Below are 19755 nucleotides of genomic sequence, written 5' to 3' on the forward strand. Positions count from 1 at the left end.
GGAGTAGGGGTTATTTTAAAGGAAGAGCTGGCTAAGAATGTCTTGGAGGTGAAAAGAGTATCAGATCGAGTGATGAGACTAAAATTTGAAATTGAGGGTGTTATGTATAATGTGGTTAGCGGCTATGCACCACAGGTAGGATGTGACCTAGAGTTGAAAGAGAAATTCTGGAAGGAACTAGATGAAGTAGTTCTGAGCATCCCAGACAGCGAGAGAGTTGTGATTGGTGCAGATTGTAATGGACATATTGGTAAAGGAAACAGGGGCGATGAAGAAGTGATGGGTAAGTACGGCATCCAGGAAAGGAACTTTGAAGGGCAGATGGTGGTGGACTTTGCAAAAAGGATGGAGATGGCTGTAGTGAACACTTATTTCCAGAAGAGGGAGGAACATATAGTGACCTACAAGAGCGGAGGTAGAACCACGCAGGTAGATTATATTTTGTGCAGACGATGTAATCTGAAGGAGGTTACTGAGTGTAAAGTAGTGGTAGGGGAGAGTGTAGCTCGACAGCATAATGGAGGAAAAGTGTTCTAGTTCCCATTTTTAAGAACAAAGGGGATGTTCAGAGCTGTGGGAACTATAGAGGAATAAAGTTGATGAGCGACACAATGAAGTTATGGGAAAGAGTAGTGGAGGCTAGACTCAGGACTGAAGTAAGTATCTGCGAGCAACAGTATGGTTTCATGCCTAGAAAGAGTACCACAGATGCATTATTTGCCTTGAGGATGCTCGTGGAAAAGTACAGAGAAGGTCAGAAGGAGCTACATTGTGTCTTTGTGGATCTAGAGAAAGCCTATGACAGAGTACCAAGAGAGGAACTGTGGTACTGCATGCGTAAGTCTGGTGTGGCAGAGAAGTATGTTAAAATAGTACAGGACATGTATGATGGCAGCAGAACAATGGTGAGGTGTGCCTTAGGTGTGACAGAGGAATTTAAGGTGGAGGTGGGACTGCATCAGGGATCAGCTCTGAGCCCCTTCCTGTTTGCAGTGGTAATGGATAGGCTGACAGATGAGGTTAGACTGGAATCCCCTTGGACCATGATGTTCGCAGATGATATTGTCATATGCAGTGAAAGCAGGGAGCATGCAGAGGAACAATTGGAAAGATGGAGACATGCACTGGAAAGGAGAGGAATGAAGATTAGCCGAAGTAAAACAGAATATATGTGCGTGAATGAGAAAAGTAGAGGGGGAAGAGTGAGGCTACAGGGAGAAGAGATAGCGAGGGTGGACGACTTCAAATACTTGGGGTCAACAATACAGAGCAATGGAGAGTGTGGTCAGGAAGTGAAGAAACGGGTCCAAGCAGGTTGGAACAGCTGGCGAAAGGTGTCTGGTGTGTTATGTGACAGAAGAGTGTCTGCTAGGATGAAGGGCAAAGTTTACAAAACAGTGGTGAGGCCGGCCATGATGTACGGATTAGAGAGGGTGGCACTGAAGAAACAACAGAAGCTGAACTGGAGGTGGCAGAAATGAAGATGTTGAGGTTCTCGCTCGGAGTGACCAGGTTGCATAGGATTAGAAATTAGCTCATTCGAGGGACAGCCAAAGCTGGATGTTTTGGAGACAAGATTCGAGAGAGCAGACTTCGATGGTTTGGACATGTTCAGAGGCGAGAGAGTGAGTATATTGGTAGAAGGATGCTGAGGATGGAGCTCCCAGGCAAAAGAGCGAGAGGAAGACCAAAGAGAAGGTTTATGGATGTGGTGAGGGAAGACATGAGGGCAGTTGGGGTTAGAGAGGAAGATGCAGGAGATAGGCTAAGATGACACGCTGTGGCGACCCCTAACGGGACAAGCCGAAAGGAAAAGAAGAAGAAGAAGAAGAAGAGCAATGGATGTAGCTCCCCAACGGGCCGTTGACCAGAGGGTTTGTTGGCTCCACAAACCACGCATGCATTAATGAATTCTTGTATGTCCTTTTTGAGGTTATCTCATCAAAACCGTTGCTCCACCACTGACTGCGCCTTGGCTATGCCCGGTTGATACACCGTCCAATTCATGTGGGCCCAGTCAATCACCTCCCCTCTCAGTGGGGGCACGACAAACAGTCTGTTGGCGGGGCATCCGGCAGGGCTGGGAGTGTCCTTCAGTGCCTCCTTCACTTGGGTCTTGATCTCCCACATGAAGCTCGAGACGAAGCAGGATTCCTGGAGAATCGGGGCATGCCTGGCTTCCACTCGTTCCTCCTTGTATATCCGCAAAGACCATCAGGCTTGCCGTTCTTGGTCCCTGGTCGGAAGGACATTGTGAACCGGAAATGGGTAAAGAAGTGCTCCGTCAGTACCAAGAACGGAACCTGGGACCCCCCCAACCAGTTTTTCCCATTCGTCCTTCGGAGTCTTGACCGCGAGCAACTCCTGGTCACTGACGTCGTAGTTGCGCTCCGCCGGAGTCAACCTCTTGGAAAGGAAGGCGCAGGAGTGTAGTTTCCCGTCCCAGGTGCTCCTCTGAGAGAGGAGTGCCCCTATCTCAGAGTCCGATGCATCCACCTCAACAACGAACTGTCTCTCTGGGTCGGGCAGGATGAGGACCGGGGCTGACGTAAAGCTGTCCTAGAGTAACCCTATGGAACGGGGCAGCTATGAAGCTGAGGTTTCTAATGAACTTCCGATAAAAGTTAGTGAATCCGATGAACCTTTGAACCTCCTTGTAGTTCATGGGGGTGGGCCACTGAAGTACGGATTCGACTTTGCTGGGGTCCATGCAGATCTCCCCCTCCACTAGAATGAAACCCAGGAAGACGGGTGAAATTTGCATTTCTCTGCTTTAACATAAAAGTTGTGCCGCAGAAGTTGCCGCAGCACAGCCTGGACGTGCCCGACGTGGGAATCCTTGTCTGGAGAGAAAATCATAATATAATATAGTTGAGATAGACAAAAACATGTTTATTCAGCATCTTGCGCAGAACATCGTTAATGAAATTCTGGAACACCGCAAACACATTGGTGAGCCCAAACGGCATCACTGGGTATTTGTAGTGACCCATGGGTGTGTTGAAGGCAATATTCCACTCGTCCCCCTCCTTAATGCGCACCAGGTGGTATGCGTTCTGTAAGTCCAATTTGGTGAAAAGTCGAGCTCCTTGCAGCAGCTCGAAGGCCGTGGCATTTAGGGGAAAGGGATACCTGTTCTTAACTGTGATGTTGTTTAGGCCCCAGCAGTCGATGGAGGGGTGCAGGGTTTTGTCCTTATTGACAAAGAAAAAGCCAGCTCCGGCGGGTGAAGATGAGGGTCGGATAAGGCCTGCCACCATTGACTCCTCCACATAGTCCCTCATGGCTTGGTCTTCCGGGCCTGTAAGAGAAAACAGTCTCCCACGCAGGGGTGAGGTGCCGGGCAATAATTCAATGGCACAGTCATACAACTGGTGAGGCGGAAGAGACTTAGCCTTTGCTTTAGAGAATACTTCTACTAAGTCAGAATAGCAGGGAGGCACGAGTGAGAAGTCTGAATCCGGTTACAAGTCCCGCCGGCACTATGGCAGCAGCCGGCATTTTTGGGTGGAGTAGCCAAAGACATCTGTCAGTGGGTGATGGGGTAGCCAAAACCAGTTGTTGATGGGGTGTCGATGGTGGTGGGAGATGGGGGGAGTTGCTGATGTATTTTTTTTTCTCCCACCTCAACAGGCGGGCCTTGGGTGGTGATCGAGTCTTTCTGGCACCAAACGTATTATAGGCAGGGTGAGGTTGGGGGGACTTTTTTTTTACATTAAATATAACACTAGGATCTATCTGACTCAATGCAGTGGGTGGCCAACAAATTGAGAGGGGTGGACATGGTCAGATTTTGACATTGGTTTGGTTTGTTTCAAAAACATGCAGCTAACCCTGTAATTTCATAATCAGGGATTTCATAAGAAATGACTATCTACAGTTAAGGAGCATCTGATATATGAAGACGCCAGAGTATTGTTTGACTTGTGGTTGCACAAATAAGCACAATGATGAAAGCAAAGGACATAAAGTGGTCATTCACAAAGTAAGTTAGAACAATACTATACATATACAATACTTGCACGTATTGTAAATTAATTTGAGTGCAACTAATTATTTGGGGAGAGTGAAAAGCTAACGGCCAAAAGCGTTAGAATATAATGAGGCTTTGTTTGCACTAGCTATGAAATCTTAACCAGTTGTTTTAGATGGGGGATTTGAAGTTTATTTTTAAATTGATACCTCAAATTTGCCTCAAGATTTGCATGACAATTAGATACATGTATATGCAGGGAAAAATTTTTCATTGATCTATATTAGTTCCCATTCAGGGGTGGTTTCTGATCTGGGCTGATATACACATGCACTTGTATATACAGTCCATACAGAGAAATTTTCATGTCAATATCACCGTTGGAAATATATTTATTGATAAATAGTGATGTGTTAAACACTTATTTCTGCCACTATATATCCTATCAATCACATGCTTTGTGATTGATATTGAAAGCAAGATAATTCCTGACATGCTCCAAGTGCAGTACTATATCTGAGCCTTGGATCACTTGGGACCTGCTCTTTAACTCAATCAGATAGATACCAAAGTTGGAACAATATCTTTTAGAAAAAAAGGTCAAATAAGCATTCTATCTTTCATGTTTTTTTCTTCTAAGTGCTTTTTTTCATTATGAAGGTGGATGGAAAAACAACCTCAAAGCAGGAAAATTTCAAGTTGCAATGCGTTGTCCAACCAAGTGGGCCAGGCAAAAAGACGATGATCCCCTACAGCAGCTGAAGAATCTAACAAGGTCCCATCCCCATTTGCCATAATAGCTGCAATCGTGAGGAACCTTAGTTACCTGCCCACCTGTTTTGGTGATATTGTTGGTTTTGTTGAAAATGTCTTGGTTGATATTTATGGGTTTCTTTTTAGACATTTAATAAAGAAGTTGCATTTGTTGTGCAAGCCTGGTGACAGCTGCTGCCCCTGAATCATGCAAGCAGTCTAACTGGGCCTTGGGAATAATGGTGGTCTCATAATTCCCTCAGAGGGCACTGTCAACGTGCTCAGATAATCCAAGGGTCACTTATCTGCACACAGTTTAAAGGTCTCTTCTGAGAGTTACATTGTCCGTGAGGTAATAGACACTGGTGATGGCTTTCTGCCTGGGGAGCATAGAGGACACACATGGTATTGACAGCCGCAAATGAATGTTGTTGGTCATGTCAAAGTTTCTGAACATCAAATTGCTCCACATTTCAAAACTAACATTACTACAATTACAAAGTGGCAGCACACATCAGAAGATGAGTAAATTCCATGGATTATAGTGCCATGTCACAATGTAATGTAATAATTTTTGAAATTGTGACTTTAATATGTAATAATTGTATATACAATGTAAACATGACATTTGTAAGAAAACAAGAAAATCACAGAAACATTCTATGAATTATGATTTCTTTTCTGTGTGCTCATGCCAAGAGTCGCAATAGAAATGACTGCGGTAGATGACCAGAATGATGGCGTCTCTCCAGGTTCAAGATGGAGCCACTCTGTATGTTGCTCCAGTATGGTGCATGCGCCAGCCAACACAGGTAAAACCACTTCCTCCTTGCTCAGGTGAATGGAGAAGGGGACCGTTTCAAAAGCAACTGTAGGAATTTTAACATTTACAAGATGTTATGCAACAAAGATGACATTAAACGGTGTTTAGGCTTTGTTAGCACTCACATGACTTATATTTATAAGTAAATTAAATACACGTATTTAACTTTTTGCCAAAGTGGTGTTAAAGCACCAGCCCTTTTGCCCTTCAGATAAAAGTGCCCCCTTATTAAAAAAAAAAAAAAAAAAAAAAAATATATATATATATATATATATATAATATATATATATATATATATATATATATAATATTTGTAGCTGCGTGTGTTTTCTCCGGGCACTCTGGTTTCCTCCTACTGTTGTATGCTTCGATGTGTCCTACGATTGGCTGGCAACCAGTTCAGGGTGTACCCCGCCTCCTGCCCGTTGACAGCAGGGATAGGCTCCAGCACTCCCGTGACCCTCGTGAGGACAAGCGGCTAAGAATATGGATGGATGGATATTTTTAGCTGTCAGGAAACACTGCATTCTCCTGCACTCTTAATTAAGAAATACTATTTGAGCACTGGTTTGAGCTGAATTTACAGTATTATTTTTTTGTCTGTTTAATATTCATGCTCTGATTTGGGGGGGAAAAAAGCGGAAGTGAGACACCTATGAGCCGGTATAAGTAGTTTTTGACAGAATAATTAGTGAATCTTAGCCAAGTAATTATTTGGACGATTAGTATCTTTAATTTTATTGGACTAGTCACATAATTCTAAAGTGACCAACTTCACTTTGAGCACAATTTTTGGCTTGTTTGCCCATTTCTGGTGACAACTCAAAGCTTGTGATCATAGGTGGGGCGAGTAATTTAGATCGACCAGAGTTAGTGGAACAAGGGGGGACTGGGGAATTAACCCCCCCCCCCCGCCCCACGCACCCTCCAAAAAGCAATCCATCAAAGAGTAACATGAACAACAGTCTTAAAAAAACATTTTTAGAAGAGAAAAAAAATCTGTGACTTTAGAAGTGCATTGACTGATAAAAAAAAATATACCAATATTGTAATTCGAGCAAAGACAGAACAGCTAAACTTACTGTAATGTAATAGCAATTGCTCAAGAATTTCTCCACAGAGATGACAGGGGAATACATTATTTGGGGAAATGTTACTCGTTTTTAGAAGCAGAACTTTACCTGAGTATTGTTTTTTGTTTTACTGTGCCGTAGTTCTTCCACCTAATTTTCACGCTAACGTGGTTAGTTTGATGATATACAATTATTTTTCTAGTTTTGTACAAAATAATGAAATTCCAATTTTTTTTTGGCACTATATTTTATTGTATCTGCTACATTTTCTTCATCGATTAAACTATCAGTTGTGTGTTTAACATTTTGAGTACATTTGCCATCTTTGTAGGACGTGCCCTGTGAGGAACCCCCTCAGTCACTTCCACAAGTTGTTCCACTACATCTAAGATCAACCATTTCATCAAGAGCTTTGCTTTTATCACTCTTGTTCTTCGCTCACCTCAACGGTTCGGGGACTGCACCAGTCCTGAAGTCATTGCAATCTGTCAAATTCAAGTTCTTTAACTCACTTGTCACTTGTTTTAGCAAGCTTGGCTATTCAAATGACACTCTTTGCAATTGTCTTAACTGGTCAAATACATGTTAAGCGAAAAATAAAGTTTTGAACAGAGATACTTGAACTCCTCCACCCAGAGGCGCCAACAAGGAGCGAATAAGGAGAAAGCTTCATGGTCCTGGTTCTCATTCTGATGGCCTGAAGCTGAGCTGAGATAGGTTCCAAAGTCACAGGTGAGGCAACAAAAATCACATCACTGCATATGGCAAAGATGATATCGTTAACCTACCAAAACATGCCTGCACCTTGGAATCCAGTGCACAAAACGTAGTAACAGAACTGATGACAGGGCAGTCCTGACGAAGTCCAATGTTCACTGCAAACATTTACTGATATGAAGTGAACCAAGCTGGTACCCCAATTGTAAGGCTCCGGAAAGTTCATGAGGAATAAAAGGGGCAAACTCACATGGACCCTCCAGTGTAGAACAGTAGGTGTAGGGCTGATCCTGTGTTTCACGAGACAAAAAAAACAACAGAGAACATTAAATCTGTTCGATCCAAGATTCAACAAATAGCCAGACTCCGATCTTCAGTACTTGGCAAGCTTTCCCAGGAAAAATGAAGGGTTTCTTCCCACGATAGTTACTGCACATCATCTGGACTTCCTGGTAAATGGGGAGAGCGTCATAGATTTTTCTCAATGCATAGTTTATGTCCAAGCCTCCATGCAATGCTGATGAGACGTGTCAGCCATTACAGTCGCAGGGCTTCGTTTTGACCTTGCCAGTGAGGAGTTTTGTGTTAATACAACTTTTGCCATTTACTATTCCTGTAATGTGTAAATCGGTTTGTCGCCATTGTTCATTGAGACGGTTTTGTTGTGGGACTCCTTCCAAGTCAGTAATGAGCGGCACGTACTGTGGCAGCAGGCAAGGACTAGAGTATTTAGTTTGCAACTACTGGTAGCGTGCTGTTTGCTCAGAGTTTCAAGCTCCATACATGAATATGATTAGTGACAGCCGCTGCAGCAGCATGGAGAGAGACCATATAGTTTGACAGGGGGAGGTGTGAAGCGATAAAGGGTGAGCCAGTGACGGCAGTGAGAGAGAGCGCCACCTCAGTCTGTGTGATGACGGATCTGCTGCATTTCTCCACAATGCCATCCCCCTCGCCGCTCTATCTCTCTGTAAACAGCGCACACCAGTCGAGCTCACTCTCTCCTCTCTTCCCTCTTCTCTCTCGTCAGTGAGGATGTCATCCACAAATGTGATGAACCAGCAAAGCGCTCAGTCCTGCTGGTGGCTTCTGACAGAGACCCCACATGCACGGGTGTACCGGACGAGGAGGTACCGTGTTTAAGGAGATCTGGGGAAAAGCTTTCAGCCGCAGCATTCTGAGTAAGTGCTGTGCTTTACTTAAAATAGCAAAAGCAAAATCTGCTTATTGAATTTAAAGGCAACAGAGTCTTGTTTACCATCACAGCATGCCCCATGGATTGGTTGAGTGACACCACAGATCGCATCCAATAGTATTGTTGCAGCATCTTCTGCAGCAGCCCTGTTGTTTGAAGAGTGTGCAGTTTTTTTGGTCACGACAGAGATGCTTTGTCTTGCTATGCTTCGGAGCTCATTGCTCAGCTTACTGTTGCGTACACTTATACAGACAGATAGCCATCAATCCCTGAGGTGACATATAAACAGACCCCACTCTGTCACTTTTGTCTCCAATTATACTCATCTGTCAAGATTGTATAAGTTTTGATATGAAGTCCAAATGGACTCTTGTCTACCACAAATGAGGATTCCAAATAAATAATTAGGGTCCGTTATTCAGTTGGGCTCCAAAAGTAAAAAAAAAAAAAGTGAAAAGCCAAAGATTGCGGTAGGAGGAAAGTATCTCTATGGTAACAGTCGGACTGCAAAGGGTAGTGGAGAAGTCGCTTGCTGCTTTTCTAATGCATATTCTGCTCGATTTTACATTGCAATACCAATTTTTGTGTGTGAGATATTTGCTACTAATTGTAATGGAGAGACGTTACAGATAAGATAACCCATGTTGGGTTATTGGCCAAGAAAGAGGGAATGTTCCATGGTCTCAAGTGTTTTCTCCAGAGTCTCTTCAGAAAACAAAACCAGTCTGTATTTTTCTTTTTTGTCACTGGAATCACAATCATGGGCTATTTGCTGAAATTCATCATCTGCACAATTTAATGAGATCAAATAAAGGGGAGTTACAATCATTTTAACTGACAGAGATGTTTATTATTATTATTATTACTATTATTATTATCATTATTATATGCACTTAAAGTGGGGTGAAAATGCACAGCATCATATACATTACTTTTAAAAATATATATTTTACATACTTCATATACTTTGACTATATTGGTGGCAGCATCATGCTTTGGGGCTTTTTTTCTTCAGCTGGAACTGGGGCCTTAGTCAAGGTGGAGGGGGGGGGGGGGGGGAGTCAGTGATAGCACAAAGCCTTCCAAACAATTCCCGACTACAAAAGCTTTATGGAAATGTCAAAAATACCTAGTGGCAACTAGAATAACTCAACTTTGAGGTTAATCAGAAGTTCTTTCTGCGGTTGCAGGTGTGTGTGGACTTCTATTTAAGATAAGTTTGAACGTGATTGGATACTTCTGAATAGTGGTATGAACACATCAATGCTGATAGACTCACGAGTCTATCCAAAAAAACAAGCCTTGAATTCAAATTTTTGCATTTGTATCAAAATGAATCAGAGAATAGCACTACTGTACTTACATTATTCTGAAATGGATGCTACATTTATTTCCTTTTTTTTTGAGCTACTGTGCATGCACAGTTGCTCATTTAGCTACTTACAGTCCTGCAGTTGAGCACATGGATCTCGAAGCTGGCTACCCTGAGACGATAAGTTCCATGGAACTAGGTTTCCACTGGCCCTGCGCTAAAGCTACATGGACGTTCATGGCAGACAATGAGAGCAACACTTGAATGTGATAAACTTGTGTTGGGTTTATCCACATGGCAGATGAGCTGGTAGTGAAGATGATGTTCCAAGGCAGCTAGCGTGGATTTACTCATTTTACTGCGCCGAGACTGGCACAAAGCAGACCTCAGCCACAGTACAGCAAGGGATACTGGTTAAAGCAAGCCATTTTAAAATAATAAACAGCATTATTGTGACAATGCATAAGTGCAGTGTCTTCTGGTGTTGTGACAAAATCTGTGACCCCCCCCTCCCCCTGAAAAAAAATGAATCCATTAAATAAGAACAGGGCTATAGATAGTTTTGAAATAATCAAATTTCCCTTTTCATTTGTTGGAAAATGTTTTTTTTTTTGGTAACAATACAAGGAGAAATTATGCGATTGTGATTCGTTAGTCATTCGGTAGTCAATGCGACAGCAGCTGGAGAGTTTGACACTGGGTCTGAGCCTTATTTTTGAACAAGGCCACATCTCAAGTTACATTACATCCTTTTTCTTTTTTTTTTAACTGCCCCTCTGTAAAAGATTTATTCTTTTCAGTTGAGTTTGTTTTAGGTCACGTCAATAATGGAAGGGTTTTAAATAATTGATTTTGGTCTTTGTTTTACATCACAAAAACCTGGAATTTTATAGCTACTGTGTGTCAAAAATGGCGACATAAAAACGGCACTTTCTCACATGCTTATTAGTTTCCCGATACGATATTGTCAGTATCCTATCTGAGCTCTCGATATGCCCTAAATTGCATGTGCAGAGGGTGAACTGTAAGATCAAACTTGAGTACCTGGCAGGGGGATTGTTAGCGCAACCTTTCAGTGGTATCTGTGCATACACACAACAGTGTATTATTTTAATGACCGTTGCCTTGAGAGCCCATACAGCAATGCAGGACAAGGACCACACAGCAGACTGGGATGCAACCCTTTTCCACTTTCCTCCTCCTCTCCATCGCTGACTCACACGCCTCCACATTATTCAACCCACCAAAAAGACCTCCTCAGCGGTGGCGATAGTGAAAATTGTTGTTCTGTTGTTGATGGGATCTCATAAATAAACTATGTTTGAGGAGCTTTTTATGCGCTGTAGTTACATCACTTGCATATATTACATAAAACTAAGCAAAACTATAAGGATCAATGTGCCTCAGGCACCAGTCAAAATGTGAGCTGCATTTCTGGTGGACCCAGCATGTCATGATGGTTCATACCGTCATAAGTTGGCAGTTAAGTTCACTCCTCTCAAAGGTGTTAAGTGTTATAGAGAAACACATCTTTATCAATAATTCAAAGGGTGGGGATATGCTTCTTAATTTATTTGAACAGTTTGCCGAAGGCCTACGCTGTCAAAGTAAGCGCAAATGGTTGTTTGTCTTTGTATATAAGTAGACCAGTTGAGGGTGTACTCCACGTCCTGCCAGAAGTCAGTTGAGATAGTTGCCAGCACATTCGCGGCCCTAGAGAGGATGACTGCTTCGGAAAATGGATGGACGGGGAAGGCAGTTTTCTGTTCCACCATGGCTGTCCATCAGCTAAACACACTAGGTCCATGAAGATATGGTTGGTTGTGACATACAGCACCCACCTCAGCATTATCAAATGGCTTGGGGGTGAAAAAGAGCAGAGATTTTGAGCCAAAATCAGAAAAAACATGCCAGACATGACGGAAACCTGCATCCGAAAAGGATTCTGTCAGTCAAAATGTTTTATGAAGGTATATGCATGCAACAACTGATCGTGGTGTTTATCGATCTCTTAGAGATGCAAAAAAAGTCACCTTTATCCCGAGAGTCAGGTGTGGTTCCAGGCCAGTGCTCCTGAATCATACACGAAGTGTGTCAGGAAAGTTACTTTGAGTGGTGTAACAAAAAAATACATTTAAAATCCAAACTACAAGTTCTCTTCTAACGAATTCCCCAGGGGTTGAATATACGTTGCCACCTTTCTTTATCATACTTTCGTGCAATCCTAGAAGAATTCTTCCAAGATCCTGCACACGTCCCTTGTCATGGGTATCTCAATGTCATCCAAGTCTTCAAAACAGGTCCCCTTGAAGATCTTCTTGAGTTTAGGAATGAGGACAAAAAATTGCACGAAACCATATTGAGTGGGTAGAGAGATTGCTCCAGCACTGCGATGTTCTTCCTGGCTAGGAACTGCCAGATGCTCAGAGTAGGCATAGTGGCACACTTGTCTCTAGCACTGAATAAAGGAAAAAAACACAAGATCTCTTTGTCAAAGTGTTGATTGGCCATATAGCTCACATTCACGGGAAATACATATGCTTTGTAGTTTAGGTTTGAAATACATTTTTTACGACACTAGTCCTGAGACTTTTCTGACACACCTTACGTATTTTGAGCAGATAACTTATCATGCTACTGATCACCCTGCACTCGGAGTGATTCCCAAGTACAATCACACCAGTCACATTTGTGGGCAATTGTTCACAGAAGAGGTAGAAGTGATTTATTTATTTTTAATCTACAAATTGCATTTACAGTAGTCTTGTTTTTGACACAGAGCCCTCTGTCTGTGATCTTCTGGACCCCATGTTGTTTATCTCCTGCTGGTCACAGACGGCGCACAGAAGACTGAACACATGGACTAAAAGAGCACAGTCAAAAACAGATACATTACTTTGGAATACTCAGCAGCACCGGGAACAGCAGTTCTAGTCCATTTCTACAATGTCTTTGGACTTAAGACTGAGATGAGCCTGTTACTGTAGGGAGGAGGGGGGCGGAGAGAGTATGCTTTTAATATTCTGTTCATCATTCCTCTGGCTTCCTCTTGATCACGCATCCTGCTAAATATATCCAGCGGTGGTGTAAACCACTGTTATATCAACGTGAGCAACCTATTTCTAGCAATTCTCGGCTAAAAATAGGAAGCTGTTTATTTTGCCAACTCTCAATAAGGATCTCCTGCAGCACACGAAGCCATCACTAACCAATGTGAGCAACGCGATTGTCATCGTTTTGGGTATTTCTCATCAATTATTAATTCATCATAAAACTAAGTATTGTCATCAAATAGCTTTCTTGCATGCAATGTCTGCTGTCAGCACTGATGAGTGGAATATTTTAGGGCATAATCTCATTTGTAAAGCATATGTCAAATCAACTACACATTTCAATTGGGTTGAGGTCTGGGCTTTGGTTTGGCCATTTGAAAACATCAGTAATCTTCCGGTGAAGTGATTCCCTCAATAATTTCGGTGTATGCCTCACGTGGTAGTCGTGCTAAAAGATGAAATTACTTTTCATCTTCATCTTCTTGTGGAAGCCTGAAAGCTTTGCAGCACTATCCATTGGTACAGTATTTAGAACCATTCAGAATTCCCTTCAACTTGACTGAGGCCCAAGTTCCACTTGAAAACAAATAGGAACAAAGCAGGACATATCCAAGTACGGAAGCATATTGCTGCCATTTTGGTGGTTCTGTGCACATGACCATTTGCAAGACTTTAAAAAAACAAAACAAAAAAAAACTGTTTGTATACAGTATAAAAAAAGAACACATTCTGAAATTATTAAACCTGAAATTTTAACAAGTCTGTGTTGTCTAAGTCAGTGGTTCTCAATTGTTGTCACCCTGGGACTCATTTTGCTATTGTTGGAAACTTGTGACACCATTATATAGAAATTAATAATGACATAGATTTTGCTTTGTTTTTGTTTAAAAATAGCCCCTGATAAACAGAGGTAGTAACATTCTCCATTTACTTAAGTAACATTTTGGATAACTTATATATGTGAGATGATTTTGAATGTACCATACTTTTTACTTGAGTCCTTATGTGAAAAGAATCGATACTTTTACTCCATTACAATCATCGACATCCTATATTATTGCGTGCACAATGTATTTTAAGACTTCATTTTCAACTAGGGTGTCGTTGCACCCAATCCAACGTGATTACTAATGGCATTTGACAGTTCACCAATCAGACGGTCCAAGGTCTGACCGCACAAACCCTTCGGGGGCCCAGTCAAAAAGTCTCATTTTGGGGAGTGGGGGTTGGGGGTGTGGTGGTGGTGGTGGTGGGGGGGGGGGGTCAGTTGCATGAGTGTTTACTTTACAGACTGAAAAAAATCAATTAGGCCATGCAGGTCTTTAACTCTAACTGCCCAAACATTTCTAACTTGAGAAAACACCTTGCAATAAGTTGGACATGCTTCTCTCTCTCTCTCTCTCTCTCTCTCTCTCTCTCACTCACTCACTCACTCACTCACTCACTCACTCACACACACACACACAAGTCAGATGTTACAAGTTCCTCAAGTAACTTTTTACTCTTAGGCAAGTAAATATTTGGAGGGCTGCTTTATATTTGAATATGAACCTTATTGTTCTGAAGTAACAGGACTCTGACCTGGTCACAGTATTTGGCTACGCTACCTACCTCTGCTAAAAACACATGCATGGTATATTATTTTTTTTAAATGTTTCAAATGAGTTTGGTAGACCGCTAAGGATATTTTTGTCATGATGTCAACCAGTTAAAGGCTGTGCTGCATTGTATTTATTTGTGTACTAAACTTGTGACTAGGGCATAAGGATGTAACGTTTCTTGTCGCTTTCCAACATTCTGTGTCAATCATTCATCTTTTTCTCCATCAGAACAGTGAGAACATCTATCAATTCCCTATAACAACACACCCCTTTGGGACCATCTCTTAACAAAACTATCAGAATTGCTGGACACATGTCACAGGTACAGTTTCTTTGCTTGCAATATTATTATTGATCTAAAGCTAATAGAAGTACTATAGTAAGTTTCTTTCAGCTTGTCCCTTCCGGGGTAGCCACAGCGTATCATCTCAGGTGAATGCACATATATGTGTGTCTGGCACAATTTTTACGCCGGATGCCCTTCCTGACGCAACCCTTCTCAGGGAGTGGAGGCCCCAGAGGGATACGAACCAACAACCCCTGTTTACCAAACCAGTGCTCTACCCACTTAGCTACAGGGCCTCAATAGAATAGAAGTACTATAATATTTGATATATATAACATCATTTTTCCAACACTGTTTCAGAGAAAACAATTCTCCAGTTATAGAAAAACATATACCTGACTTCCATCATAAACACACCTCTGCTGACATTGATTAGAAATGTAAGCAATTTTCGATAAAATGCATTGTACAGTACATACAACCAATCACTTTGAATCCACTGTTCCTGCCTTCTTTAAAAAAAAAAAAAAATACGGTTCAAGGACTGCATTACTGCTGACGTCATAAGCAGTATGGTGGATCAGCTGGGAAAGCGTTGGCCTCACAGTTCTGAGGTCCCTCGTTCAATCCCGGACCCGCCTGTGTGGAGTTTGCATGTTCTCCCAATGCCTGCGTGGGTTTTCTCCGGGCACTCCGGTTTGCTCCCACATCCCAAAAACATGCAACATTATTTGGACACTGTAAATTGCCCCTAGGCGTGATTGTGAGTGCAGCTGTTTGTCTCGATGCGCCCTGCGATTGGCTGGCAACCAGTTCAGGGCGTATCCTGCCTCCTGCTCGTTGACACCTGGGATAGGCTCCAGCACTCCCGTGACCCTCGTGAGGATAACCGGCAAAGAAAATGTGTGTGTGTGTGTGTGTATATATATATATGTACATATATATATATATATATATATATATGTATATGTATGGAACCTGTGGGAGAGCCAAAACCATTCAGTGATAGATTTTTTTTTTTAGCGTCATTTTCTCATTTCTAGGTTGAGCAGGAGATCTTACTTGTACAAAGGAAGATGTCTGACCTTGAGTCAGTACTGCAGCAGAAGGACATAGAGTTGAAGGCCTCCGAGACTCAAAGGACTATCCTAGAACAGGACCTGGCAACCTACATTACAGAGTGTAGTGTAAGTAGATGCACAGCATGAACTGCATGTACATAAGTATGTGCAATATTTTTTTATTTTTACCAGAATCTGATTTTTTTTTTTTAAACATTTGAGCGCAGACTTTTCAGAATTGTTTGGAGCAATATTTAGTGAGTCTTTTTAATGTTTATGCCTACATGTCTGTCTTTTCATCTCTCGTTTTCAGAGTTTGAAGCGAAGTTTGGAACAAGCTCGTATGGAGGTGACACAGGAGGATGACAAAGCATTACAACTCCTCCATGACATCCGTGAGCAGAGCAACAAGCTTCAGGAAATCAAAGAACAGGTACGATGGTGTATTATCCCGTCATATACTCAATGTTGGTGTTTGTTGCGTTCAGATACTGGAGGTTTTGGTATTTGGAGATTTTATGAATTGACCTTTACACACCTCCTCCATACTGGACCTTAAAATCATGAGGTCCCTTTAAAGGGGTTCAATAATGTTTGGACAACATGACTGCCTGAAGTCTTGGAGCCTTTGGGGACCAGATTCAGATTTTTATCTGCAGCCATCTTGAACTGTTCCTGGTTTGTGGGTCTTACTGCCTACTGTTTTGTCTTCAGTGAAAAACAGGCTGGATTTACAATAAGACTGTCCACCCATCCATCCATCCATCCATACATACATTCATGTGTCGTACTGCATATTGTCACTTGGGATGCGAGTGGGTTGGCGCCTATCTCAGCTGACTCTGGGCAAGAGCCAGCATACACTGGACTGGTTGCCAGCCTTTTGGGGGGCACATACTGAACATACATTAAAAATTGTTCCCACTCACACCCACGCCTACAGGTAGCTTAGAGTCTTAAATGAAATTACCATGTATGTTTTTGGGAGGAAACCAGAATATCCAGAGAAAATCCACACAGACACAGGGAGAACATGCGAACGCCACACAGGTGAGGCTGGACTTGAACCCATGTCCTCAGAACTGTGAGGCAGATGTGCTCAACTCATCGTAAGACAAAGTTAATAATTGCAAAATGTCATTATATTCTTTTATTATATTTGTTGTTATATTATCATCATCATTGTCAATAGCTACAATTAAATGATACCTTCATGGATGTAAATACCGAGGGGTTAGACATGATGTGAACCACAAAGATGAATGCACAAGATTATAAGATTAGATGCGGTCGGATATCTTTAAAAATTAAAAATACAATATAAAACTAGGACTTTATATGGTTAAACTCATGACGTGAAAACAAGGAACACATGTATCAGAAGGATGGGAAGAGAAAAGTATGGAGAAAGAAAGGCGCAGCTGCTGAGAAAATACATGATGTCTCAAAATATGACACATCACGCATCAATAAGGTAATGTCATGTGTGTGGGGTTGGGGGTCATGTATAGCTGATAATGAATAAGGCTCGAGGGCGTTATGCTGTGCTTATGGTCCCGACACAAATAATGTGAATTGTGAAGTGTAGTGGGCAACCGACAAAGTTCTCAACTTATAGGACTGATGGATTTTTTTCTCATGAAAATCAACTAATCTGGAGCAATGTTTCCAACTCCTTATACAAGCGTTTTATGCTCTCCACACTTAGTATGCAAAACATCAAAAATATTACTGTATTCCACATGAATGTGGCATTTAATTATCAAAATCAATCATCAGTTTGTGCCACATGTGCAGGTTTATGTACAGTATGTGTTTGCTGACGAGAGCAGAATTTTTTTGTTTTTAAAAAGAGTCAAAGCTTTTAGAAAAAGCAGGGTTTTTTTTTTTTCCAGCCAACTCTAGCGCCCGCCGGTTGCCAAGCATTGAATACACTGTGCAATGGTTGCTATGGTGATGAGAGCCATATCCCTAGGAATGAAGAGAGCTCTGATGCAGTGGGCAGGCTGGTCGTGATAAAATGCTGGGTCCTTAGTTCAAACTGTTTCAGAAGCATCATTTACAGCCACTTCTTCTTTTGATCTTCGTTGATTGCAATCTATTAAAAAACATTTGATTTTATGATTTGACCAACAATTTATGCATTTAATCTACTGTGCTGTAAATACAGTATTACAAAATATTAAATGACATTTTGGCATTAGCAGCATTTCTGAAAGTTTGCTGGTGACATATCTACTTGGAGTTGTTTGAGAATTTTTGAAATCCTTATAATTGGTGCTAATCTCTATAAATTAGGGCAGTATTGTTTGAGCAGGATAGTTGAAAATTGAAATCAGCAAACTGTGAGTGTGACTTCCCATATTGTTCGGGTGGATGTTTAAAACAAAGTTCAATGTTTTCACTCACAAGGAAAGAGGTTATATTTGGGGAATGTAGGAGTGACTTGGAATGCTAAAACGGTTCATGGATCAGAGGGCTAATACTTGTTTGTCTCTGGTTCTTGGCAATGTGCTGTGTATGCAGGTGATTTGGAAATGGGAAAAGAAGTAACAAATTGTGGGAAGATTTTTTTTTTTTTCCCACCGTGAAGAGGCATTCAAGTCGTGTGTGACCAAACCCACACCTGAATACTGTGTGTATGTGCCTTTGTTAATTTTCAACTGTAAAAAGATACGCTGGTGATAATTAAGAGCATGTGGCTCAAAGCTCATGTTAGTTGACACACATGTTGAAACCTGGGGCCCCTTTGCAGGAGGGCTTTGGAATTTAATAGTCCTTGTGTGTTACATGATTTTTCTCTATACTCTATAGCATTTGTGTTGAATAATCTTTCATAACTAAGTACTATAAGAAATTATTTGATGCCAGTCTGCATATTTGGATAAACCATTACCTACTGTATATCACAATCTTGAGCTTTTCTTATTTCCCCGAGAGTGTCAGATTTTGGAAAACCCATTTTCACTCACCATTTATGAGCAACTTCTATTTCGACATTTTCTCAAGAAATGCATTACTCACACAATTGTGTATCCTATACTGTAACTGAAAATACTGAGAGGGCTTGTGTGTATCAGCTGCGTGACTTTTCGTTATTTGGTTATCTTTAACAACGTGTGACTAAAAATAAAATGTTACTTGTTTGAACAAAATAATTATCTCCTGCACAATAAATATACTGCATAACCGGTCAAACAAACGGAGAGTAACTCTAAGTTTCTGGTTTCCAATATTTGAAAATAAATAAATAAATACATCTAAAATTCCTTGAGCTAGGATCAGCTGGAAAACATATTATTCAAAGTGCTTTTGTATTGTAGTCCTCTTGAACGCCACAGTTACTTCACAGGGTGTGTGGTGATATGGCACATAATTCCTGAAACTGTGACTGAACAAAATGAGGTGTTGAAGGAAAAAAAAACTTTGAAAACATACAATTTTAACAGTTTTCAAACATACAAGTCTAAATTTCTGTCTATAGAATCAATATCTTGGTTGGTGTCCCCATTGGCGGCTCTTAGATTGGTATTTATGTATATCAGCTAAATCCAGCATTTCATCTTGAAAAGAATCTGTCTCCCACGCACGTCATTTGACTGCAGTGTTTGGCATTTTCATGCATAAGCAATGCAGTGTTGGATCAACAAATTATGGTAAATAGGGAGGAGTGATTCATCTATTAAAAAAAAGCAGTATTCTCTGAAGCCATGAATTCTGTAACATAATACAATTCAGTGATGACAGTAATGCATTATAAAGTGCATTTCAGCTAATACAGAGTAGCTGCCATTTTGAGTAAAGAGCAATGTAACATGTTACTTCGTCCAGAGAAGTAATCTGATTACAGTTGTTTTATCAATGCAAAAATAGCGACTGTAGCGTCAACAATGGTAAAGTGGGCAATA

General features: G+C 41.4%; 1 protein-coding gene across 13 annotated transcripts in view; it reads left to right on the top strand.

Annotated features, from left to right (window-relative positions):
• LOC133500014 (citron Rho-interacting kinase) overlaps positions 1–19755 on the top strand; it is a 73708-nt gene that overhangs the window by 14915 nt on the left and 39038 nt on the right. For 4 of the 13 annotated variants that reach the window (XM_061818545.1, XM_061818555.1, XM_061818558.1 and 1 more), the window contains 5 exons: positions 5426–5538; positions 8370–8520; positions 14729–14822; positions 15830–15973; positions 16161–16280. In XM_061818545.1, the coding sequence (XP_061674529.1) occupies positions 14814–14822; positions 15830–15973; positions 16161–16280 (273 nt within the window). In that variant the 5' untranslated portion in view covers positions 5426–5538; positions 8370–8520; positions 14729–14813. Of the gene's footprint in view, positions 1–5425; positions 5539–7258; positions 7355–8369; positions 8521–14728; positions 14823–15809; positions 15974–16160; positions 16281–19755 lie in introns of all 13 variants that reach the window. The other 9 variants (XM_061818547.1, XM_061818548.1, XM_061818551.1 and 6 more) reach the window with 7 other exon arrangements.

Source organism: Syngnathoides biaculeatus, chromosome 4 (assembly GCF_019802595.1).
Source record: "Syngnathoides biaculeatus isolate LvHL_M chromosome 4, ASM1980259v1, whole genome shotgun sequence".
NCBI classification, from domain to species: Eukaryota; Metazoa; Chordata; class Actinopteri; order Syngnathiformes; family Syngnathidae; genus Syngnathoides; species Syngnathoides biaculeatus.